This window comes from Ranitomeya imitator, chromosome 6 (assembly GCF_032444005.1).
Source record: "Ranitomeya imitator isolate aRanImi1 chromosome 6, aRanImi1.pri, whole genome shotgun sequence".
NCBI classification, from domain to species: Eukaryota; Metazoa; Chordata; class Amphibia; order Anura; family Dendrobatidae; genus Ranitomeya; species Ranitomeya imitator.
Genome location: NC_091287.1, coordinates 572,635,266 through 572,655,971, shown reverse-complemented (window position 1 = coordinate 572,655,971; position 20,706 = coordinate 572,635,266). Strand labels below are relative to the sequence as shown.

At 48.5% G+C, this 20,706-nt stretch overlaps 1 protein-coding gene across 3 annotated transcripts in view; it reads left to right on the top strand.

The window, feature by feature from the left end:
• LOC138643249 (TBC1 domain family member 20-like) overlaps positions 1–20,706 on the top strand; it is a 75,278-nt gene that overhangs the window by 50,252 nt on the left and 4,320 nt on the right. For 2 of the 3 annotated variants that reach the window (XM_069732131.1, XM_069732133.1), the window contains one exon: positions 3,961–5,493. In XM_069732131.1, coding sequence (XP_069588232.1) covers positions 3,961–4,192 — 232 coding nt within the window. In that variant the 3' untranslated portion in view covers positions 4,193–5,493. Of the gene's footprint in view, positions 1–3,960; positions 5,494–20,706 lie in introns of those variants that run through there. The other variant, XM_069732132.1, reaches the window with a different exon arrangement.

The window sequence follows — 20,706 nt, the reverse complement described above, 5'->3', positions numbered from 1 at the left end:
ATCGCTCTGATCTTTCTCTGTGCATGTTTTGATGTGAGCACCCGCTCTGATCCCTCTCTGTGCATGTGTTGATGTGAGCACCCGCTCTGATCCCTCTCTGTGCATGTGCTGATGTGAACGCTCGCTCTGATCCCTCTCTGTGCATGTGCTGATCTGAGCGATCGCTCTGATCCCTCTCTGTGCATGGGCTGATGTGAGCGCTCGCTCTGATCCCTCTCTGTGCACGGGCTGATGTGAGCTCTAATCCCTCTCTGTGCACGGGCTGATGTGAACGCTCGCTCTGATCCCTCTCTGTGCACGGGCTGATGTGAGCGCTCGCTCTGATCCCTCTCTGTGCACGGGCTGATGTGAGCGCTAGCTCTGATCCCTCTCTGTGCATAGGCTGATGTGAACGCTCACTCTGATCCCTCTCTGTGCATGGGCTGATGTGAACGCTCGCTCTGATCCCTCTCTGTGCATGTGCTGATGTGAGCGCTTGCTCTGATCCCTCTCTGTGCACGGGCTGATGTGAACGCTCGCTCTGATCCCTCTCTGTGCATGTGCTGATGTGAGTGCTCACTCTGATCCCTCTCTGTGCATGGGCTGATGTGAACGCTCGCTCTGATCCCTCTCTGTGCATGTGCTGATGTGAGCGCTCCCTCTGATCCCTCTCTGTGCACGGGCTGATGTAAGCTCTGATCCCTCTCTGTGCACGGGCTGATGTGAACTCTGATCCCTCTCTGTGCACGGGCTGATGTGAGCTCTGATCCCTCTCTGTGCATGGGATGATGTTAACGCTCACTCTGATCCCTCTCTGCGCATGGGATGATGTGAATGCTCGCTCTGATACCTCTCTGTGCACGGGCTGATGTGAGCTCTGATCCCTCTCTGTGCATGTGCTGATGTGAACGCTCGCTCTGATCCCTCTCTCTGTGCATGGGCTGATGTGAGCGCTCGCTCTGATCCCTCTCTGTGCACGAGCTGATGTGAGCTCTGACCCCTCTCTGTGCATGGGCTGATGTGAACGCTCGCTCTGATCCCTCTCTGTGCATGGGCTGATGTGAACGCTCGCTCTGATCCCTCTCTCTGTGCATGGGCTGATGTGAACGCTCGCTCTGATCCCTCTCTGTGCATGTGCTGATGTGAGCGCTCGCTCTGATCCCTCTCTGTGCACAAGCTGATGTGAGCTCTGATCCCTCTCTGTGCATGTGCTGATGTGAACACTCGCTCTGATCCCTCTTTGTGCATGGGCTGATGTGAACGCTCGCTCTGATCCCTCTCTGTGCATGGGCTGATGTGAGCGCTCGCTCTGATCCCTCTCTGTGCATGGGCTGATGTGAGCGCTCGCTCTGATCCCTCTCTGTGCATGGGCTGATGTGAGCGCTCGCTCTGATCCCTCTCTGTGCATGGGATGATGTGAGCGCTCGCTCTGATCCCTCTCTGTGCATGGGCTGATGTGAGCGCTCGCTCTGATCCTTCTCTGTGCACGGGCTGATGTGAGCTCTGATCACTCTCTGTGCACGGGCTGATGTGAGCGCTCGCTCTGATCCCTCTCTGTGCATGTGCTGATTTGAGCGCTCGCTGTGATCCCTCTCTGTGCATGGGCTGATGTGAACGCTCGCTCTGATCCCTCTCTGTGCATGTGTTGATGTGAGCGCTCGCTCTGATACCTCTCTGTGCACGGGCTGATGTGAGCTCTGATCCCTCTCTGTGCACGGGCTGATGTGAACTCTGATCCCTCTCTGTGCACGGGCTGATGTCAGCTCTGATCTCTCTCTGTGCATGGGATGATGTGAACGCTCGCTCTGATCCCTCTCTGTGCATGTGCTGATGTGAACGCTCGCTCTGATCCCTCTCTGTGCATGGGCTGATGTGAGCGCTCGCTCTGATCCCTCTCTGTGCATGTGCTGATGTGAGCGCTCGCTCTGATCCCTCTCTGTGCATGGGCTGATGTGAGCGCTCGCTCTGATACCTCTCTGTGCACGGGCTGATGTGAGCTCTGATCCCTCTCTGTGCATGGGCTGATGTGAACGCTCGCTCTGATCCCTCTCTGTGCATGGGCTGATGTGAACGCTTTCTCTGATCCCTCTCTGTGCACGTGCTGATGTAAGCTCTGATGCCTCTATGTGCGTGTGCTGATGTGAACGCTCGCTCTGATCCCTCTCTCTGTGCATGGGCTGATGTGAGCGCTCGCTCTGATCCCTCTCTGTGCACAAGCTGATGTGAGCTCTGATCCCTCTCTGTGCACAAGCTGATGTGAGCTCTGATCCCTCTCTGTGCATGTGCTGATGTGAACGCTCGCTCTGATCCCTCTCTGTGCATGGCTTGATGTGAGCGCTCGCTCTGATCCCTCTCTGTGCACGGGCTGATGTGAGCGCTCGCTCTGATCCCTCTCTGTGCACGGGCTGATGTGAGCTCTGATCCCTCTCTGTGCACTGGCTGATGTGAGCGCTCGCTCTGATCCCTCTCTGTGCACGGGCTGATGTGAGCTCTGATCCCTCTCTGTGCACGGGCTGATGTGAGCGCTCGCTCTGATCCCTCTCTGTGCATGGGTTGATGTGAGCGCTCGCTCTGATTCCTCTCTGTGCACGAGCTGATGTGAGCGCTCGCTCTGATCCCTCTCTGTGCACGGGCTGATGTGAGCTCTGATCCCTCTCTGTGCACGGGCTGATGTGAACGCTCGCTCTGATCCCTCTCTGTGCATGGGTTGATGTGAGCGCTCGCTCTGATCCCTCTCTGTGCACGGGCTGATGTGAGCGCTCGCTCTGATCCCTCTCTGTGCACGGGCTGATGTGAGCTCTGATCCCTCTCTGTGCACTGGCTGATGTGAGCGCTCGCTCTGATCCCTCTCTGTGCACGGGCTGATGTGAGCTCTGATCCCTCTCTGTGCACGGGCTGATGTGAGCGCTCGCTCTGATCCCTCTCTGTGCATGGGTTGATGTGAGCGCTCGCTCTGATTCCTCTCTGTGCACGGGCTGATGTGAGCGCTCGCTCTGATCCCTCTCTGTGCACGGGCTGATGTGAGCTCTGATCCCTCTCTGTGCACGGGCTGATGTGAACTCTGATCCCTCTCTGTGCACGGGCTGATGTGAGCGCTCGCTCTGATCCCTCTCTGTGCATGTGCTGATGTGAGCGCTCGCTCTGATCCCTCTCTGTGCATGGGCTGATGTGAGCGCTCGCTCTGATCCCTCTCTGTGCACGGGCTGATGTGAGCTCTGATCCCTCTCTGTGCTCGGGCTGATGTGAGCGCTCGCTCTGATCCCTCTCTGTGCATGTGCTGATGTGAGCTCTGATCCCTCTCTGTGAATGTGCTGATGTGAACGCTCGCTCTGATCCCTCTATGTGCACGGGCTGATGTGAGCGCTCGCTCTGATCTCTCTCTGTGCACAGGCTGATGTGAACTCTGATCCCTCTCTGTGCACGGGCTGATGTGAGCGCTCGCTCTGATCCCTCTCTGTGCATGTGCTGATGTTAGCGCTGGCTCTGATCCCTCTCTGTGCATGGGCTGATGTGAGCGCTCGCTCTGATCCCTCTCTGTGCACGGGCTGATGTGAGCTCTGATCCCTCTCTGTGCTCGGGCTGATGTGAGCGCTCGCTCTGATCCCTCTCTGTGCATGTGCTGATGTGAGCTCTGATCCCTCTCTGTGAATGTGCTGATGTGAACGCTCGCTCTGATCCCTCTATGTGCACGGGCTGATGTTAGCGCTCGCTCTGATCCCTCTCTGTGCATGTGCTGATGTGAGCGCTCGCTCTGATCCCTCTCTGTGCATGTGCTGATGTGAGCGCTCGCTCTGATCCCTCTCTGTGCATGGGCTGATGTGAACGCTCGCTCTGATCCCTCTTTCTGCATGGGCTGGTGTGAGCGCTCGCTCTGATCCCTCTTTGGGCATGGACTAAATTGATCCCTCTGTGATCCCTTTGTGTATATTTTGGGATTCAGATTCAGCCCTTCTCATCACCTCCTCCTGTTATGTCTTTCAGTATCTCCGCAGCGTCCTTCCGCTCCCTGACGATCTCCAGATCCCAGCAGCGGCCAGACTTTGTGCTTCGTCAGCAGGTGATCCCACCGTCTGATATGCTTCCCACTCGGTCTCAGAACACCCTGCTAAAGCTGGCGGTGTGGGGGATTTCTGCTTCCTTGGGGGCTGCAGCTCTCGCTGTCACTCAGACTGCCCTGGAGTGGGGACCGGATTTATTGCTGGGACTTTTCTGAGACTCCAGGACAAGAATCAATGAGCTTATGAAATGGAAGAAGATACAGTGGGTACAGCAGAGCGCGAAAATGAGAGCGGGACTGTGAGGGCAGAAAGTAAGAGAGCAGGCCGTAGGGGACCTGGAGTGAGGAGGTGGAGGCTATCGGGAACCTGGAGTGAGGAGGTGGGGACCTTTGGGGACCTGGAGTGAGAGAGGGCCATCGGGAGTGAGGAGGGGAAACCCACGGGGACCTGGAGTGAAGAGAGGAGACCCACAGGGACCTGAAATAATGGGGAGGGGGTGTGACGGGGACTTGAAGTGAGGGGTTAGCTGATGGGGTCATGGGGTGAGGAGGGGGGGACCCACGGGGTCCTAGAGTGAGGTGGAGTGACGGGGTCTTGGAGTGAGGGGTCCATGGGGACCTGATCCCTCTCTGTACATGGACTGATGTCAGCACACCATGCTTGGCGTGAGAGAGAGGGGCAGAAAGTAAGAGTGGGGCTGGCGGTGTTCTGGAGTGAGAACGGGGCGCCAACGAGGACATAGAGTGAAGGGTGAAGATGAAGGGTAAGGAGGGAGAAGCAGTGAGGCCTACAGAGGTAGGAGAATGTGTGGGGGACCAATGGAGAAGGGGAACAGTGAGAGAGACTGGGGGAAGGAGAGCGTGAGCAGGGGCGGGTCTTGTGGGGGGTCACATGATCATGTAATATTTATGGTTTTTTTTATAAAAATATTTATATTTTCTGTCCGCTGTAACAGCCTTATTAATCTCTCTTCACTGCAGTCTCTGTGGTCATGGGTGCAAAAGTTTGATTCTTATTGTCAGGTAGCAGCGGTCTTGCAGCGGTACTGTCACGATAATATGAATATGCCAAGGTTTGAGTATATACCTAAAAGGTCCATGGGTTTTCAGACACACGCTGAGGGCTTTTCCGACCCCCCTCTTCTCTCGCTGCCTAGAAAAATGTCCTCACTCTCTTAGCCGGCCGGCAACTCCCCTCCCGCTATATAGTGTAATGTTAACCCTCACTAGCTTCACTAATGAATTTATATGGCTTCGAGCTGCTAAGCCAGACTCTGTGTAAAACCCCTCATCCCCCCCTCCCTCTTCATACTGGCTGAAACTGGTATAGCAAGCATGGGATTCTTTTGTTCTTGTAAAGCTAGGCATACTGGCACTGATCAGGGCTAAAGATATAATGATTATGTATTCCGGATGTCCATCGAGAGATCTACAGCTCATGGAAATCGCTAGGAGCTAAACCCAACGAGTTGCAAGGAGCAGATTTTCTCCATAAGCGGGTTATGTACAGTACAGACCAAAAGTTTGGACACACTTTCTCATTTAAAGATTTTTCTGCATTTTTATGACTATGAAAATTGAACATTCACACTGAAGGCATCAAAACTATGAATTAACACATGTGGAATTATATACTTAATTTTAGTTGTTTCACACTTTTTTGTTATGTCTTATATTCTAGGTTCTTCAAAGTAGCCACCTTTTGCTTTGATGACTGCTTTGCACACTCTTGGCATTCTCTTGATGAGCTTCAAGAGGTAGTCACCGGGAATGGTCTTCCAACAATCTTGAAGGAGTTCCCAGAGATGCTTAGCACTTGTTGGCCCTTTTGCCTTCACTCTGTCGTCCAGCTCACCCCAAACCATCTCGATTTGGTTCAGGTCTGGTGACTGTGGAGGCCAGGTCATCTGGCGTAGCACCCCATCACTCTCCTTCTTAGTCAAATAGCCCTTACACAGCCTGGAGGTGAGTTTGGGGTCATTGTCCTGTTGAAAAATAAATGATGGTCCAACTAAACACAAACCGAATGGAATAGCATGCCGCTGCAAGATGCTGTGGTAGCCATGCTGGTTCAGTATGCCTTCAATTTTGAATAAATCCCCAACAGTGTCACCAGCAAAGCCCCCCCACACCATCACACCTCCTCCTCCATGCTTCACGGTGGGAACCAGGCATGTAGAGTCCATCCGTTCACCTTTTCTGTGTCGCACAAAGACCATGAAGGCCCGCTGCACAAAGTCTCCTCTTAACAGTTGTTGTAGAGATGTGTCTGCTGCTAGAACTCTGTGTGGCATTGACCTGGTCTCTAATCTGAGCTGCTGTTAACCTGCGATTTCTGAGGCTGGTGACTCGGATAAACTTATCCTCAGAAGCAGAGGTGACTCTTGGTCTTCCTTTCCTGGGGCGGTCCTCATGTGAGCCAGTTTCTTTGTAGCGCCTGACGGTTTTTGCCACTGCACTTGGGGACACTTTCAAAGTTTTCCCAATTTTTTGGACAGACTGACCTTCATTTCTTAAAGTAATGATGGCAACTTGTTTTTCTTTACTTAGCTGCTTTTTTCTTGCCATAATACAAATTCTAACAGTCTATTCAGTAGGACTATCAGCTGTGTATCCACCAGACTTCTGCACAACACAACTGACGGTCCCAACCCCATTCATAAGGCAAGAAATCCCAGTTATTAACCCTGACAGGGCACACCTGTGAAGTGAAGACCATTCCCGGTGACTACCTCTTGAAGCTCATCAAGAGAATGCCAAGAGTGTGCAAAGCAGTAATCAATGCAAAAGGTGGCTACTTTGAAGAACCTAGAATATAAGACATAATTTCAGTTGTTTCACGCTTTTTTGTTAAGTATATAATTCCACATGTGTTAATTCATAGTTTTGATGCCTTCAGTGTGAATGTACAATTTTCATAGTCATGAACATACAGAAAAATCTTTAAATGAGATGGTGTGTCCAAACTTTTGGTCTGTACTGTATCTATGCCGTGTTTATACTTAAAAGAATCCCCCCCAACGTGGTGCACCTCCTGATCATTGTGTCGTTCGTATACGAGGTTCATACAGGGAGCTAGGTTTCAAAATGGTTTGCCATAACTCTAAGAAAGGGGAGGATCCAGCCTCTGAGGGAGGTCACCACAGGGGGAGTGCCTTGGGTTTGGGCTCGGAGATAACTGAGTGGGACACGAGTCTTTCGGTTTCTTTTGTCCGAGGTCTAGCTGCTAGACAGATGTGTGTTATGCATCTACAGTGCCTTGTGAAGGTATTCGGCCCACTGGAACTTTTCAACCTTTCCGCACATATCATGCTTCAAACATAAAGATACCAAATGTACATTTTTGGTGAAGAATCAACAACAAGTGGAACACAATTGTGAAGTTGAATGAAATTTATTGGTTATTTTAAGTTTTTGTGGAAATTCAAAAACTGAAAAGTTGGGCGTGCAATATTATTCGGCCCCTTTACTTTCAGTGCAGAAGTTCATTGTGGATCTCTGAATGATCCAATGTTGTCCTAAATGCCTAATGATGATAAATATAATCCACCTGTGTGTGATCAAGTCTCCGTGTAAATGCACCTGCTCTGTGATAGTCTCAGGGTTCTGTGTGAAGCATCATGAAGACCAAGGAACACAACAGGCAGGTCCGTGATACTGTGGTGGAGAAGATTAAAGCCGGAATTGGATACAAAATGATTTCCAAAACTTTAAACATCCCAAGGAGCACTGTGCAGGCGATCATATTGAAATGGAAGGAGCATCATACCGCTGCAAATCTACCAAGACCCGGCCGTCCCTCTAAACTTTCATCTCAGACAAGGAGAAGACTGATCAGAGATGAAGCCAAGAGGCCGATGATCACTCTGGATGAACTGCAGAGATCTACAGCTGAGGTGGGACAGTCTGTCCATAGGACAACAATCAGTCGCACACTGCACAAATCTGGCCTTTATGGAAGAGTGGCAAGAAGAAAGCCATTTCTCAGAGATATCCATAAACAACAAGCCACCTGGGAGACACCAAACATGTGGAAGAAGGTGCTCTGGTCAGATGAAACCAAAATCAAACTTTTTTGGCAACAATAAAGGCAACACAGCTCATCACCCTGAACACCATCCCCACTGTCAAACGATCTCCATCAAACCTCACTGAGCTCGAGCTGTTTGCCAAGGAAGAACGGGCAAGAATTTCAGTCTCTCCATGTACAAAACTGATAGAGACAAACCCCAAGAGACTTGTAATTGCAGCAAAAGGGGCGCAACAAAGTATTAAGTTACAGGGGACGAATAATATTGCACGCCCCACTTTTCAGTTTTTGAATTTACAGAAAAATTTTAACCCCTTCAAGTCGCGGCCCTTTTTCGTTTTTGCGTTTTCATTTTTCACTTCCCTCCTTCCCAGAGCCATAACTTTTTTTATTTTTCCGTCACTATGGTCATGTGAGGGCTTATTTTTTGCGGGACGAGTTGTACTTTTGAACGACACCATTGGTTTTACCATGTCTTTTACTAGAAAACGGGAAAAAAATTCCAAGTGCGGTGAAATTGCAAAAAAAGTGCAATCCCACACTTGTTTTTTGTTTGGCTTTTTTGCTAGGTTCATTAAATGGTAAATCTAACCTGACATTATGATTCTCCAAGTCAGTACGAGTTCATAGACACCTAACATGACTAGGTTATTTTTTAACTAAGTGGTGAAAAAAAATTCAAAACTTTGCTTAAAAAAAAAAAAAAAAAAAAAAAAAAGTGCCATTTTCCGATACCCGTAGCGTCTCCATTTTTCGTGATCTGTGGTCGGTTGAGGGCTTATTTTTTGCGTGCCGAGATGACGTTTTTAATGATAGCATTTTGGTGCAGATACGATCTTTTGATCGCCCGTTATTGCATTTTAATGCAATGTCGCGGCAACCAAAAAAACGTAATTTTGGCGTTTCAGATTTTTTTCTCGCTACGCTGTTTAGCGATCAGGTTAATGCTTTTTTTTATTGATAGATCGGGCGATTCTGAACGCGGCGATACCAAATACGTGTAGGTTTGTTTTTTTTTTAATTGTTTAATTTAGGATGGGGCGAAAGGGGGGTGATTTAAACTTTTATATTTTTTATATTTTTTCATATTTTTAAAAACATTTTTTTTTACTTGTGCCATGCTTCAATAGCCTCCATGGGAGGCTACAAGGTGGCACAGCACGATCGGCTCTGCTACATAACGATCATCAGATCGCTGCTATGTAGCTGAAATGCAGGTGTGCTGTGATCGCCGACCACAGGGTGGCGCTCACAGCAGGCCTGCATCAGTAGCCATAGAGGTCTCAAGGACCTCTATGGTTACCTTCCTGATGCATCGCCGACCCCCGATCATGTGACGGGGGTCGGCGATGACATCATTTCCGGCCGGAAGTGCCGGTTAAATGCCACTGTCTGCGTTTGACAGCGGCATTTAACAGGTTAATAGCAGCGGGTGAATAGCGATTTCACCCACCGCTATTGCGCGCACATGTCAGCTGTACAAAACAACTGACATGTCGCGACTTTGATGTGGGCTCACCACCGGAGCCCACATCAAAGGGGGAGACACGACATGCCCCGTACTAGTACAGGGCAGGGGCATGTCGTGAAGGGGTTAAATAACCAATAAATTTCATTCAACTTCACAATTGTGTATTACTTGTTGATTCTTCACCAAAAATTTACATTTGGTATCTTTATGTTTGAAGCATGATATGTGGGAAAAGGTTGAAAAGCTCCAGGGGGCCAAATACTTTCGCAAGGCACTGTAGATGTGTCCCCCTGAGCACATGGTCAGCCAGGAGATGAAATGATCTGAACGAAATGCAAGTGTTTTTTCAACTTTAATCCCATTTTATTTGTAATTGTACTGTACACACAATACTTGTCTACTTTTTATAATATCCTGTTACCTTTTGTAAACACTGCCTCCCTTTTTTTGGATAAAATATATAAAATTGCTAGTTTTGTTTCTCCTTGCTCTATAACGAACTGTCACGTCCTCTGAAGTGAATTACGTTACTAATTTGGGTTGGTTCCAGACCCGGGTCTAAGTAAGCAATCAGAGCTGGTGGCAGCGACTTTGTCCTGTGCATTTGGGAGGCTGTGTGGTGACTGGCGGCGTTGATAATTATTGTTCCCGCCTGAGTGGGAGTAGTTATATCGCCCTCGCTGCAGTGTGCCCAATAGGCAGTACATAGCAGGCAGCCTTTCTGGTGACTAATTATCCTAGGTGCAGTACCCTGACTGACCTGAGGGTAAGGGGGCGGCAGAGAGCTGCAAGTTCCAAACCGGAACTGGGAAGTGGGATATAGATAAATCCCCTTCAGAAAGAACCAGGGGCAACCAAACAACCCCGGTTAATGACAAATTGGTGTGAGTGGTGGGGACGATAAGGGTATCCTCCCCGTGAACTGTGACAGGTACGGTATGGCACTCTTGGTGCGGTGCTCTCAGAGCGGTGCCGGTGAAGCATCCCTGTTGTGGAGGTTTTTCTTGTGGTGGTGTAGGATGGAGGGGCCAGGGCTGCTGTCATGGCCGTCAGTAATCCCTGTATCACTCCCTGGCCCGCTCCCAGCACACGTTCATGTTTCCTTCTCTGAGTATCTCGGTGCTGCTTCTCTGTGTCATCTGGGATCTGTCGGCATGAGAGTGTATTCCTACAGACGGCTCCGCAATTAAAGAGACACAGTCCGGCTTCACTTTAACTTCAACTTCTTTACTTATCACAGCATTATCCAGGGCACAGTCAATTACAGCACTAGGCAACAATCTCTCTGTCCCTTGCCTCTTCTCTCTGCCACTAAGCTTGTCCCCGGGACAGTTCTTTTCCTCTGGTCCCTCAGTGTCCTCAATGCCCAGAATTCCTGCTTCTCGTGGGGGTATTCTCTGCCGTCTCGCCCCGGTCCTTAGAATAGCAGCCCACACAAAAATCTGCCACATATTGGATACCTTGCTCCCGTTCTGCTTAGCCATCTTCCCGTGGCACTGCAGTCCCAATTATACTGCACCGCTATCTCTAGTGTCGCTGTGCCTCCGTCTGTAGTCTGGCCTCCTGGATACTGACTGCTGGGCCCACTCTTCTGTCAAAAATGTTTCGGGGCACGGTGTTGCCCTGGGCTAGCCAGCCCTGTGCTCCACACGGGTGCCCCGGCCCCAACTGAACTAAAACAGGAAGCCCTCACTATCCTCTCCCCACTGTGCCCCTCCTACAATGAACTATGTGTATGCACTAACTGCACTATCTCTATAATGCCCGATCTAGTGGCCAACCTGTGGTACTGCGCCCCTTACACTATACTGGCCCGGGGCACTTGCTTTCCCTAAGGAACAGTGTAGCAATACATGTGAACTATCAAAAAAAAAAAAATATATATATATATATCAGTACACATAAGGTGTAGCAATATTCTTATACACAGTGGTAGTACACTTTGTGTGGCAGTACCACCGTGTATGAACACATTAATGAAATACAATATATACAAACGGGTTGGGGAGATAAAGGAACAATATAAATACCACATCCCCTGCGGTGGTGCAGTGCTCTTGCAGCAATGTGATGTGGCACCTTTGGTGCGATGCGGTTGTGGCGCGGTGTTAGGATGCAGCACTCTTGTCTTGTAGCATTGCGGTGCTCTTGTAGTAGTGCAGTGTGGCGCTCTTGTCTTGTAGCAGTGTGGCGCTCTTGTCTTGTAGCAGTGTGGCGCTCTTGTCTTGTAACAGTGTGGCACTGTTGTCTTGTAGTGTTGCGGTGTTCTTGTAGTAGTGCAGTGTGGCGCTGTTCTCTTGTAGCAGTGGGGCGCTCTTGTCTTGTAGCAGTGGGGCGCTCTTGTCTTGTAGCAGTGTGGCGCTCTTGTCTTGTAGCAGTGTGGCGCTCTTGTCTTGTAGCAGTGTGGCGCTCTTGTCTTGTAGCAGTGTGGCGCTCTTGTCTTGTAGCAGTGTGGCGCTCTTGTCTTGTAGCAGTGTGGCGCTCTTGTCTTGTAGCAGTGTAGCGTGTTATGATCTGGTGGTTTAGGAACAACATGAGACAAGCTCTGAAGGAGGTGGTATCTGTACTGACCGCAAACCCTGAACCTAGCAGCGCAACTAGAAATAGCCGTGGGGGGTACCTGACGCTCCCTAGACCCCTCGGCACAGCCTAAGATCTAACTTCCCCTAAAGATGGAAACAGGAAACCTATCTTGCCTCAGAGAAAATCCCCAAAGGAAAGATAGCCCCCCACAAATATTGACGGTGAGAGGAGGGGAAAATAACATACGCAGAAATGAAATCAGATTTTAGCATAGGAGGCCAGTCTAGCTTGATAGATAGGACAGGAAAGGATACTGTGCGGTCAGTAGTAAAACTCTACAAAAATCCACGCAGAGTTTACAAAAATCTCCACACCTGACTAAAGGTGTGGAGGGTAAATCTGCTTCCCAGAGCTTCCAGCTAACAGAAAAAATCCATAATGACAAGCTGGACAAATATAGAATGCACAGAACAATAAGTCCACAACATGTGGACTGAAATGAGCAAAGCCAGAACTTATCTTTGCAGAACTGGTCAGGAAACCAGGAGAATCCAAGCAGAGATGTGAATCCAGCCAGGAAACATTGACAAGTGGCACAGGCTGAAGAAAGAGCCAGACTTAAATAGCGGAGCAGAAGAGACGATAAGTGGAGGCAGCTGATGACAGCTAACTCCAAGGAGCAGCCATACCACTAGAAACCACAAGAGGGAGCCCAAGAGCAGAACTCCCGAAAGTGCCACTTACAACCACCGGAGGGAGCCCAAGAGCGGAATTCACAACAGTAGCGCTCTTGTCTTGTAGCAGTGTGGCGCTCTTGTCTTGTAGCGCTGCGGTGCTCTTGTAGTACACTGTGGCGCTGTTCTCTTGTAGCAGTGTAGCGCTCTTGTCTTGTAGCAGTGCAGTGCTCTTGTCTTGTAGCAGTGTCGCGCTCTTGTCTTGTAGCGCTGCGGTGCTCTTGTAGTACAGTGTGGCGCTCTTGTCTTGTAGCAGTGTGGCGCTCTTGTCTTGTAGCGCTCCAGTGCTCTTGTAGTGCAGTGTGGCGCTGTTCTCTTGTAGTGGTGCGATGCTGTTGTGGCGCGGTGTTAGGGTGCAGCGCTCTTGTCTTGTCGCGGTGCTCTTGTAGTAGTGCAGTGTGGCGCTCTTGTCTTGAAGCAGTGTGGCGCTCTTGTCTTGTAACAATGTGGCACTCTTGTCTTGTAGTGTTGCGGTGTTCTTGTAGTAGTGCAGTGTGGCGCTGTTCTCTTGTAGTGTTGCGGTGCTCTTGTAGTAGTGCAGTGTGGTGCTCTTGTCTTGTAGCGTTGTGGTGCTCTTGTAGTAGTGCAGTGTGTCGCTGTTCTCTTGTAGTAGTGTGGCGCTCTTGTCTTGCAGCAGTGTGGCGCTCTTGTCTTGTAGCAGTGGGGCGCTCTTGTCTTGTAGCAGTGTGGCGCTCTTGTCTTGTAGCAGTGTGGCGCTCTTGTCTTGTAGCGCTGCAGTACTCTTGTAGTAGTGCAGTCTGGCGCTGTTCTCTTGTAGCGTTGCGGTGCTATTGTGGCGTGGTGTTAGGGTGCAGCACTCTTGTCTTGTAGCGGTGCGGTACTCTTGTAGTAGTGCAGTGTGGCGCTCTTGTAGCATTGCGGTGCTCTTGTAGTAGTGCAGTGTGGCGCTGTTCTCTTGTAGCAGTGCGGCGCTCTTGTCTTGAAGCAGTGTGGCGCTCTTGTCTTGTAGCGTTGCGGTGCTGTTATAGTAGGGCAGTGTGGCACTGTTCTTTTTAGCAGTGCGGCGCTCTTGTCTTGTAGCGTTGCGGTGCTCTTGTAGTAGTGCAGTGTGGCACTGTTCTCTTGTAGTGGTGCGGTGCTCTTGTAGTAGTGCAGTGGCGCTGTTCTCTTGTAGTGTTGTGGCGCAGTGTTAGGGTGCATTGTTATGAATAGGTAATTCAGAACCACTATGGACCTTGAAGTTCAGAGCACACAAGTGACCTGACAAAAACCACAAAACATAGGACGAGCTCTGAGATGTGGAAACTCTGCTGACCGCAATTCCTAAACCTATCAAACCACACTAGAGGTAGCCGTGGATTGCGCCTAACGCTCCCTATGCAACTCGGCACAGCCTGAGAAACTAGCTAGTCCTGAAGATAGAAAAATAAGCCTACCTTGCCTCAGAGAAATTCCCCAAAGGAAAAGGCAGCCCCCCACATATAATGACTGTGAGTAAGATGAAAATACAAACACAGAGATGAAATAGATTTAGCAAAGTGAGGCCCGACTTACTGAATAGACCGAGGATAGGAAAGATAGATTTGCGGTCAACACAAAAACCTACAAACAACCACGCAGAGGGGCAAAAAGACCCTCCGCACCGACTAACGGTACGGAGGTGCTCCCTCTGCGTCCCAGAGCTTCCAGCAAGCAAGAAAAACCAATAAAGCAAGCTGGACAGAAAACATAGCAACAAAAGAAACACAAGCAGAACTTAGCTTATGCTGAGCAGACAGGCCACAAGACGATCCAGGAGGAGGCAAGACCAATACTAGAACATTGACTGGAGGCCAGGATCAAAGCACTAGGTGGAGTTAAATAGAGCAGCACCTAACGACTTAACCTCATCACCTGAGGAAGGAAACTCAGAAGCCGCAGTACCACTCGTGACCACAGGAGGGAGCTTGATCACAGAATTCACAACAGTGCAGCACTCTTGTCTTGTAGCAGTGCGGTGCTTTTGTAGTAGTGCAGTGTGGCGCTGTGCTCTTGTAGTGGTGCGGTGCTCTTGTAGTAGTGCAGAGGCGCTGTTCTCTTGTAGCGTTACGGTGCTGTTGTGGCGCGGTGTTATGGTGCGGCGCTCTTGTCTTGTAGCAGTGTGGCGCTCTTGTAGTAGTGCAGTGTGGCGCTGTGCTCTTGGAGTGGCGCTGTTCTCTTGTAGTGGTGCAGTGCTCTTGTAGTGGTATGGTGTGGGAACATCATGGTGATCGCCCCGGGAAGCATTTCTAACTTGTAGGTCACAGCTATAAGCAATGTTGTCAGTTTCACGCCATTTTTGCAGGTGCACCAAAAACATACAAAAACTAAACCAAAATGGATTTTGCTGGGAAATATGTTAAGGTCCATCCTTTCCAGGGTAATGACTTGTATATAAGGAAAAATATAAAAGCAAAAGTGTTCCTCCACCTCTTGGGCTCTGTTCACACGCAGCGTTTTTGAAGCTTTTTTCAACTTTAACATTGTGTTCAACCAATACAAATGCATTCACTGGGAAATGTCACTGTAACATGTAACAGCCCTAGCCGGCCATGTGGTGTGTGACACATAAGCAGAGCCATCTTGTTTCATTTATGAAGGGGGGACTCTTAGGCTAAGTGCACACGTTGCAGAATTGCCGTGGAAATTTCCGCGGCAATTCTGCGCCTCCTGCCGTAAGTATATCGCATGCGGAATTGGCATGCATATTCCCGCAGAAAACTAGCGTTTTCCAAGCGATCTGTAGCATCGCTTGGAAAACTGATTGACAGGTTGGTCACACAAACATAGTGTTTGACAAGTGTGACCAACTTTTTACTATAGATGCAGCCTATGCCGCATCAATAGTAAAAGATAGAATGTTAAAAAAATAATTAAAAAAAATGGTTATACTCACCTACCGCAAACAGCCGATCTCCTCAGCGGCTTCCGTTCCTATAGATGGTGTGTGCAGGACCTTCGTCATGTGACTGCGACGTCATCGCAGGTCCTTCACACACCATCTACAGGAACGGAAGCGGCCGCGTGCAGCGCTGAGGGGCAGGAACACTCCGGGGCCATGAAAGGTGAGTATATCACGATTTTTTTATTTTAATTCTTTTTTTTTTTTACCAATTATATGGTGCCCAGTCCGTGGAGGAGAGTCTCCTTTCCTCCACCCTGGGTACCAACCGCACATGATCCGCTTATTTCCCGCATGGTGTGCACAGCCCTATGCGGGAAGTAAGCAGATCAATGTATTCCTAGGTGTGCGGAGTCACCGCGATTCCGCAAATTTAATGAACATTCTGCGTTTTTTTCTGGAATATGAATCTGCTCAGGAAAAAAATGCAGCATGTGCACAAAAAATGCGGATTGCATTCTATTAAATAGGATGCTTAATGTGAGCGTTTTTTTCGTGGTTTTATAGCGTTTTTATAGCGAAAAACCGCAAAAAACGCGAAAAATCTGCTACGTGTGCACACGGCCTTAAAGTCACAGAGCCTATTTATATAGGCCCATCAGGCGCCTTTACTATTCTTAAAGGGCCAGCAGTCGGCCCTCGCTGTTCTTGGGGAGCCATCAGCCGGCCATGCGTTGTTGTTCTCATTATTAAACAGTGGGTCCCTTATACTATTATTGTGAATGCAGTGAGTGGCAGGGCTGCCCAAAATTTGGACGTGTAAGGAGGAAGATTGGGCTGCGGGTACCTGCGTCAGGCCGGGTCTGTATCTGTCGAGGCTGTGTCCAGTGTTGCCGGGGGGAAAGAATGGGGAACCGGACAGGTCCCATGACCCGGGGATAGGTGGCGTGGCTAAGTCGGGCAGTGAGCAGGAAGAGCGTTAACGAGCATTGTTTCCCGCCGGCAGTGAGAGCAGAGAGAGGTGTGCGGTGCGCTCTGCGGTTACAGAGGCAGTGCGGAGACGTGCCGGGCAGCGCTTAGGTGAACCCTCCAGTGAGTGCCGCGCGCCCGGCAGAGTGCAGTGCTCGCACGGAGGAGCGGGTGCCAGTGGCCGGACCTGGAGGTGCGGTCGCCACTGCTGATGGATGCGTGGTGGACAGAGACTCCTGCAGCGCTCCCCACTCCGGCTGCACAGATTTATGGACTACGGGCTCAGCGGGAAAAACCTGTGACCGCCCGTTGCCGCCAGAAGCTGGACTGTGATCTGTTGTAATTCATCTGAGCACACCGCGCCGGCCATTGCTCCAACTCCCATCAGACTGTATGTGGATGAGGCCCAGAGAAGACGACGATGAGTGTGGTTCCAATAACAGACTGTTGTTACTTCCCGTGTTTATTAGCTCCCTGCGCGGAGACCATTGCCATCCTTCTTCAGCTTGCCCACGGCCTCTGCATGCACCATCAGCATCACGTCCACTTCCCCATCCCTTGACACGGTCCTTGCCCATTTTAAATGGACTACTAAAATATTTTCCCCGTTCGCTACAAATGGCTGAATTAGGAGCGAACTTCTGTGTGAGCAGTGAGCGTAAAAACACAGTTTTAATTCTCTGGAAAGTAGGTACTTTCTTCTTTTTTTTTTAAAATGTTGTTAATAACTAGGGTAAGACACAGGAAAACAGTTCAAAGGAGCCCAGAAATGCCCAAATTTGTAGCCCACAGATAGAGAAGGCGCCTGACTGAGATACCAGACTGTTCAATATGTGGCCTGGATTTGTTTTTTTGTTTTTTTGCCGACCAAAATTGTGTCAATAAATTATTTGGAGGACTAAAATTGTAATATATTTAGCGCAATGATATGTGATGCGTGTGGCGGACAAAACACAGTGTTAAATAAATCCACTGTAGCTAAATATTTTTTGGGCAGCTAAATCTTATTTAACATAGTAACATAGTAACATAGTTAGTAAGGCCGAAAAAAAGACATTTGTCCATCCAGTTCAGCCTATATTCCATCATAATAAATCCCCAGATCTACGTCCTTCTACAGAACCTAATAATTGTATGATACAATATTGTTCTGCTCCAGGAAGACATCCAGGCCTCTCTTGAACCCCTCGACTGAGTTCGCCATCACCACCTCCTCAGGCAAGCAATTCCAGATTCTCACTGCCCTAACAGTAAAGAATCCTCTTCTATGTTGGTGGAAAAACCTTCTCTCCTCCAGACGCAAAGAATGCCCCCTTGTGCCCGTCACCTTCCTTGGTATAAACAGATCCTCAGCGAGATGTTTGTATTGTCCCCTTATACAGGTCCTTCTCAAAAAATTAGCATATAGTGTTAAATTTCATTATTTACCATAATGTAATGATTACAATTAAACTTTCATATATTATAGATTCATTATCCACCAACTGAAATTTGTCAGGTCTTTTATTGTTTTAATACTGATGATTTTGGCATACAACTCCTGATAACCCAAAAAACCTGTCTCAATAAATTAGCATATCAAGAAAAGGTTCTCTAAACGACCTATTACCCTAATCTTCTGAATCAACTAATTAACTCTAAACACATGCAAAAGATACCTGAGGCTTTTATAAACTCCCTGCCTGGTTCATTACTCAAAACCCCCATCATGGGTAAGACTAGCGACCTGACAGATGTCAAGAAGGCCATCATTGACACCCTCAAGCAAGAGGGTAAGACCCAGAAAGAAATTTCTCAACAAATAGGCTGTTCCCAGAGTGCTGCATCAAGGCACCTCAATGGTAAGTCTGTTGGAAGGAAACAATGTGGCAGAAAACGCTGTACAACGAGAAGAGGAGACCGGACCCTGAGGAAGATTGTGGAGAAGGACCGATTCCAGACCTTGGGGAACCTGAGGAAGCAGTGGACTGAGTCTGGTGTGGAAACATCCAGAGCCACCGTGCACAGGCGTGTGCAGGAAATGGGCTACAGGTGCCGCATTCCCCAGGTAAAGCCACTTTTGAACCATAAACAGCGGCAGAGGCGCCTGACCTGGGCTACAGAGAAGCAGCACTGGACTGTTGCTAAGTGGTCCCAAGTACTTTTTTCTGATGAAAGCAAATTTTGCATGTCATTCGGAAATCAAGGTGCCAGAGTCTGGAGGAAGACTGGGGAGAAGGAAATGCCAAAATGCCTGAAGTCCAGTGTCAAGTACCCACAGTCAGTGATGGTGTGGGGTGCCATGTCAGCTGCTGGTGTTGGTCCACTGTGTTTCATCAAGGGCAGGGTCAATGCAGCTAGCTATCAGGAGATTTTGGAGCACTTCATGCTTCCATCGGCTGAAATGCTTTATGGAGATGAAGATTTCATTTTTCAGCACGACCTGGCACCTGCTCACAGTGCCAAAACCACTGGTAAATGGTTTACTGACCATGGTATTACTGTGCTCAATTGGCCTGCCAACTCTCCTGACCTGAACCCCATAGAGAATCTGTGGGATATTGTGAAGAGAAAGTTGAGAGACGTAAGACCCAACACTCTGGATGAGCTTAAGGCCGCTATTGAAGCATCCTGGGCCTCCATAACATCTCAGCAGTGTCACAGGCTGATTGCCTCCATGCCACGCCGCATTGAAGCAGTCATTTCTGCCAAAGGATTCCCCACCAAGTATTGAGTGCATAACTGAACATTATTATTTGATGGTTTTTTTGTTTGTTATTAAAAAACACTTTTATTTGATTGGATGGGTGAAATATGCTAATTTATTGAGACAGGTTTTTTGGGTTATCAGGAGTTGTATGCCAAAATCATCAGTATTAAAACAATAAAAGACCTGACAAATTTCAGTTGGTGGATAATGAATCTATAATATATGAAAGTTTAATTGTAATCATTACATTATGGGAAATAATGAAATTTAACACTATATGCTAATTTTTTGAGAAGGACATGTATACTTATACATGGTTATTAGATCGCCCCTCAGTCGTCTTTTTTCTAGACTAAATAATCCTAATTTTGCTAATCTATCTGGGTATTGTAGTTCTCCCATCCCCTTTATTAATTTTGTTGCCCTCCTTTGTACTCTCTCTAGTTCCATTATATCCTTCCTGAGCACCGGTGCCCAAAACTGGACACAGTACTCCATGTGCGGTCTAACTAGGGATTTGTACAGAGGCAGTATAATGCTCTCATCATGTGTATCCAGACCTCTTTTAATGCACCCCATGATCCTGTTTGCCTTGGCAGCTGCTGCCTGGCACTGGCTGCTCCAGGTAAGTTTATCATTAACTAGGATCCCCAAGTCCTTCTCCCTGTCAGATTTACCCAGTGGTTTCCCGTTCAGTGTGTAATGGTGATATTGATTCCCTCTTCCCATGTGTATAACCTTACATTTATCATTGTTAAACCTCATCTGCCACCTTTCAGCCCAAGTTTCCAACTTATCCAGATCCATCTGTAGCAGAATACTATCTTCTCTTGTATTAACTGCTTTACATAGTTTTGTATCATCTGCAAATATCGATATTTTACTGTGTAAACCTTCTACCAGATCATTAATGAATATGTTGAAGAGAACAGGTCCCAATACTGACCCCTGCGGTACCCCACTGGTCACAGCGACCCAGTTAGAGACTATACCATTTATAACCACCCTCTGCTTTCTATCACTAAGCCAGTTACTAACCCATTTACACACATTTTCCCCCAGACCAAGCATTCTCATTTTGTGTACCAACCTCTTGTGCGGCACGGTATCAAACGCTTTGGAAAAATCGAGATATACCACGTCCAATGACTCACCGTGGTCCAGCCTATAGCTTACCTCTTCATAAAAACTGATTAGATTGGTTTGACAGGAGCGATTTCTCATAAACCCATGCTGATATGGAGTTAACCCCTTTACCCCCAAGGGTGGTTTGCACGTTAGTGACCGGGCCAATTTTTACAATTCTGACCACTGTCCCTTTATGAGGTTATAACTCTGGAACGCTTCAACGGATCCCAGTGAATCTGACATTGTTTTCTCGTGACATATTGTACTTCATGATAGTGGTAAAAATTCTTTGATATTACCTGCGTTTATTTGTGAAAAAAACAGAAATTTGGCGAAAAGTATGAAAATTTCGCAATTTTCCAACT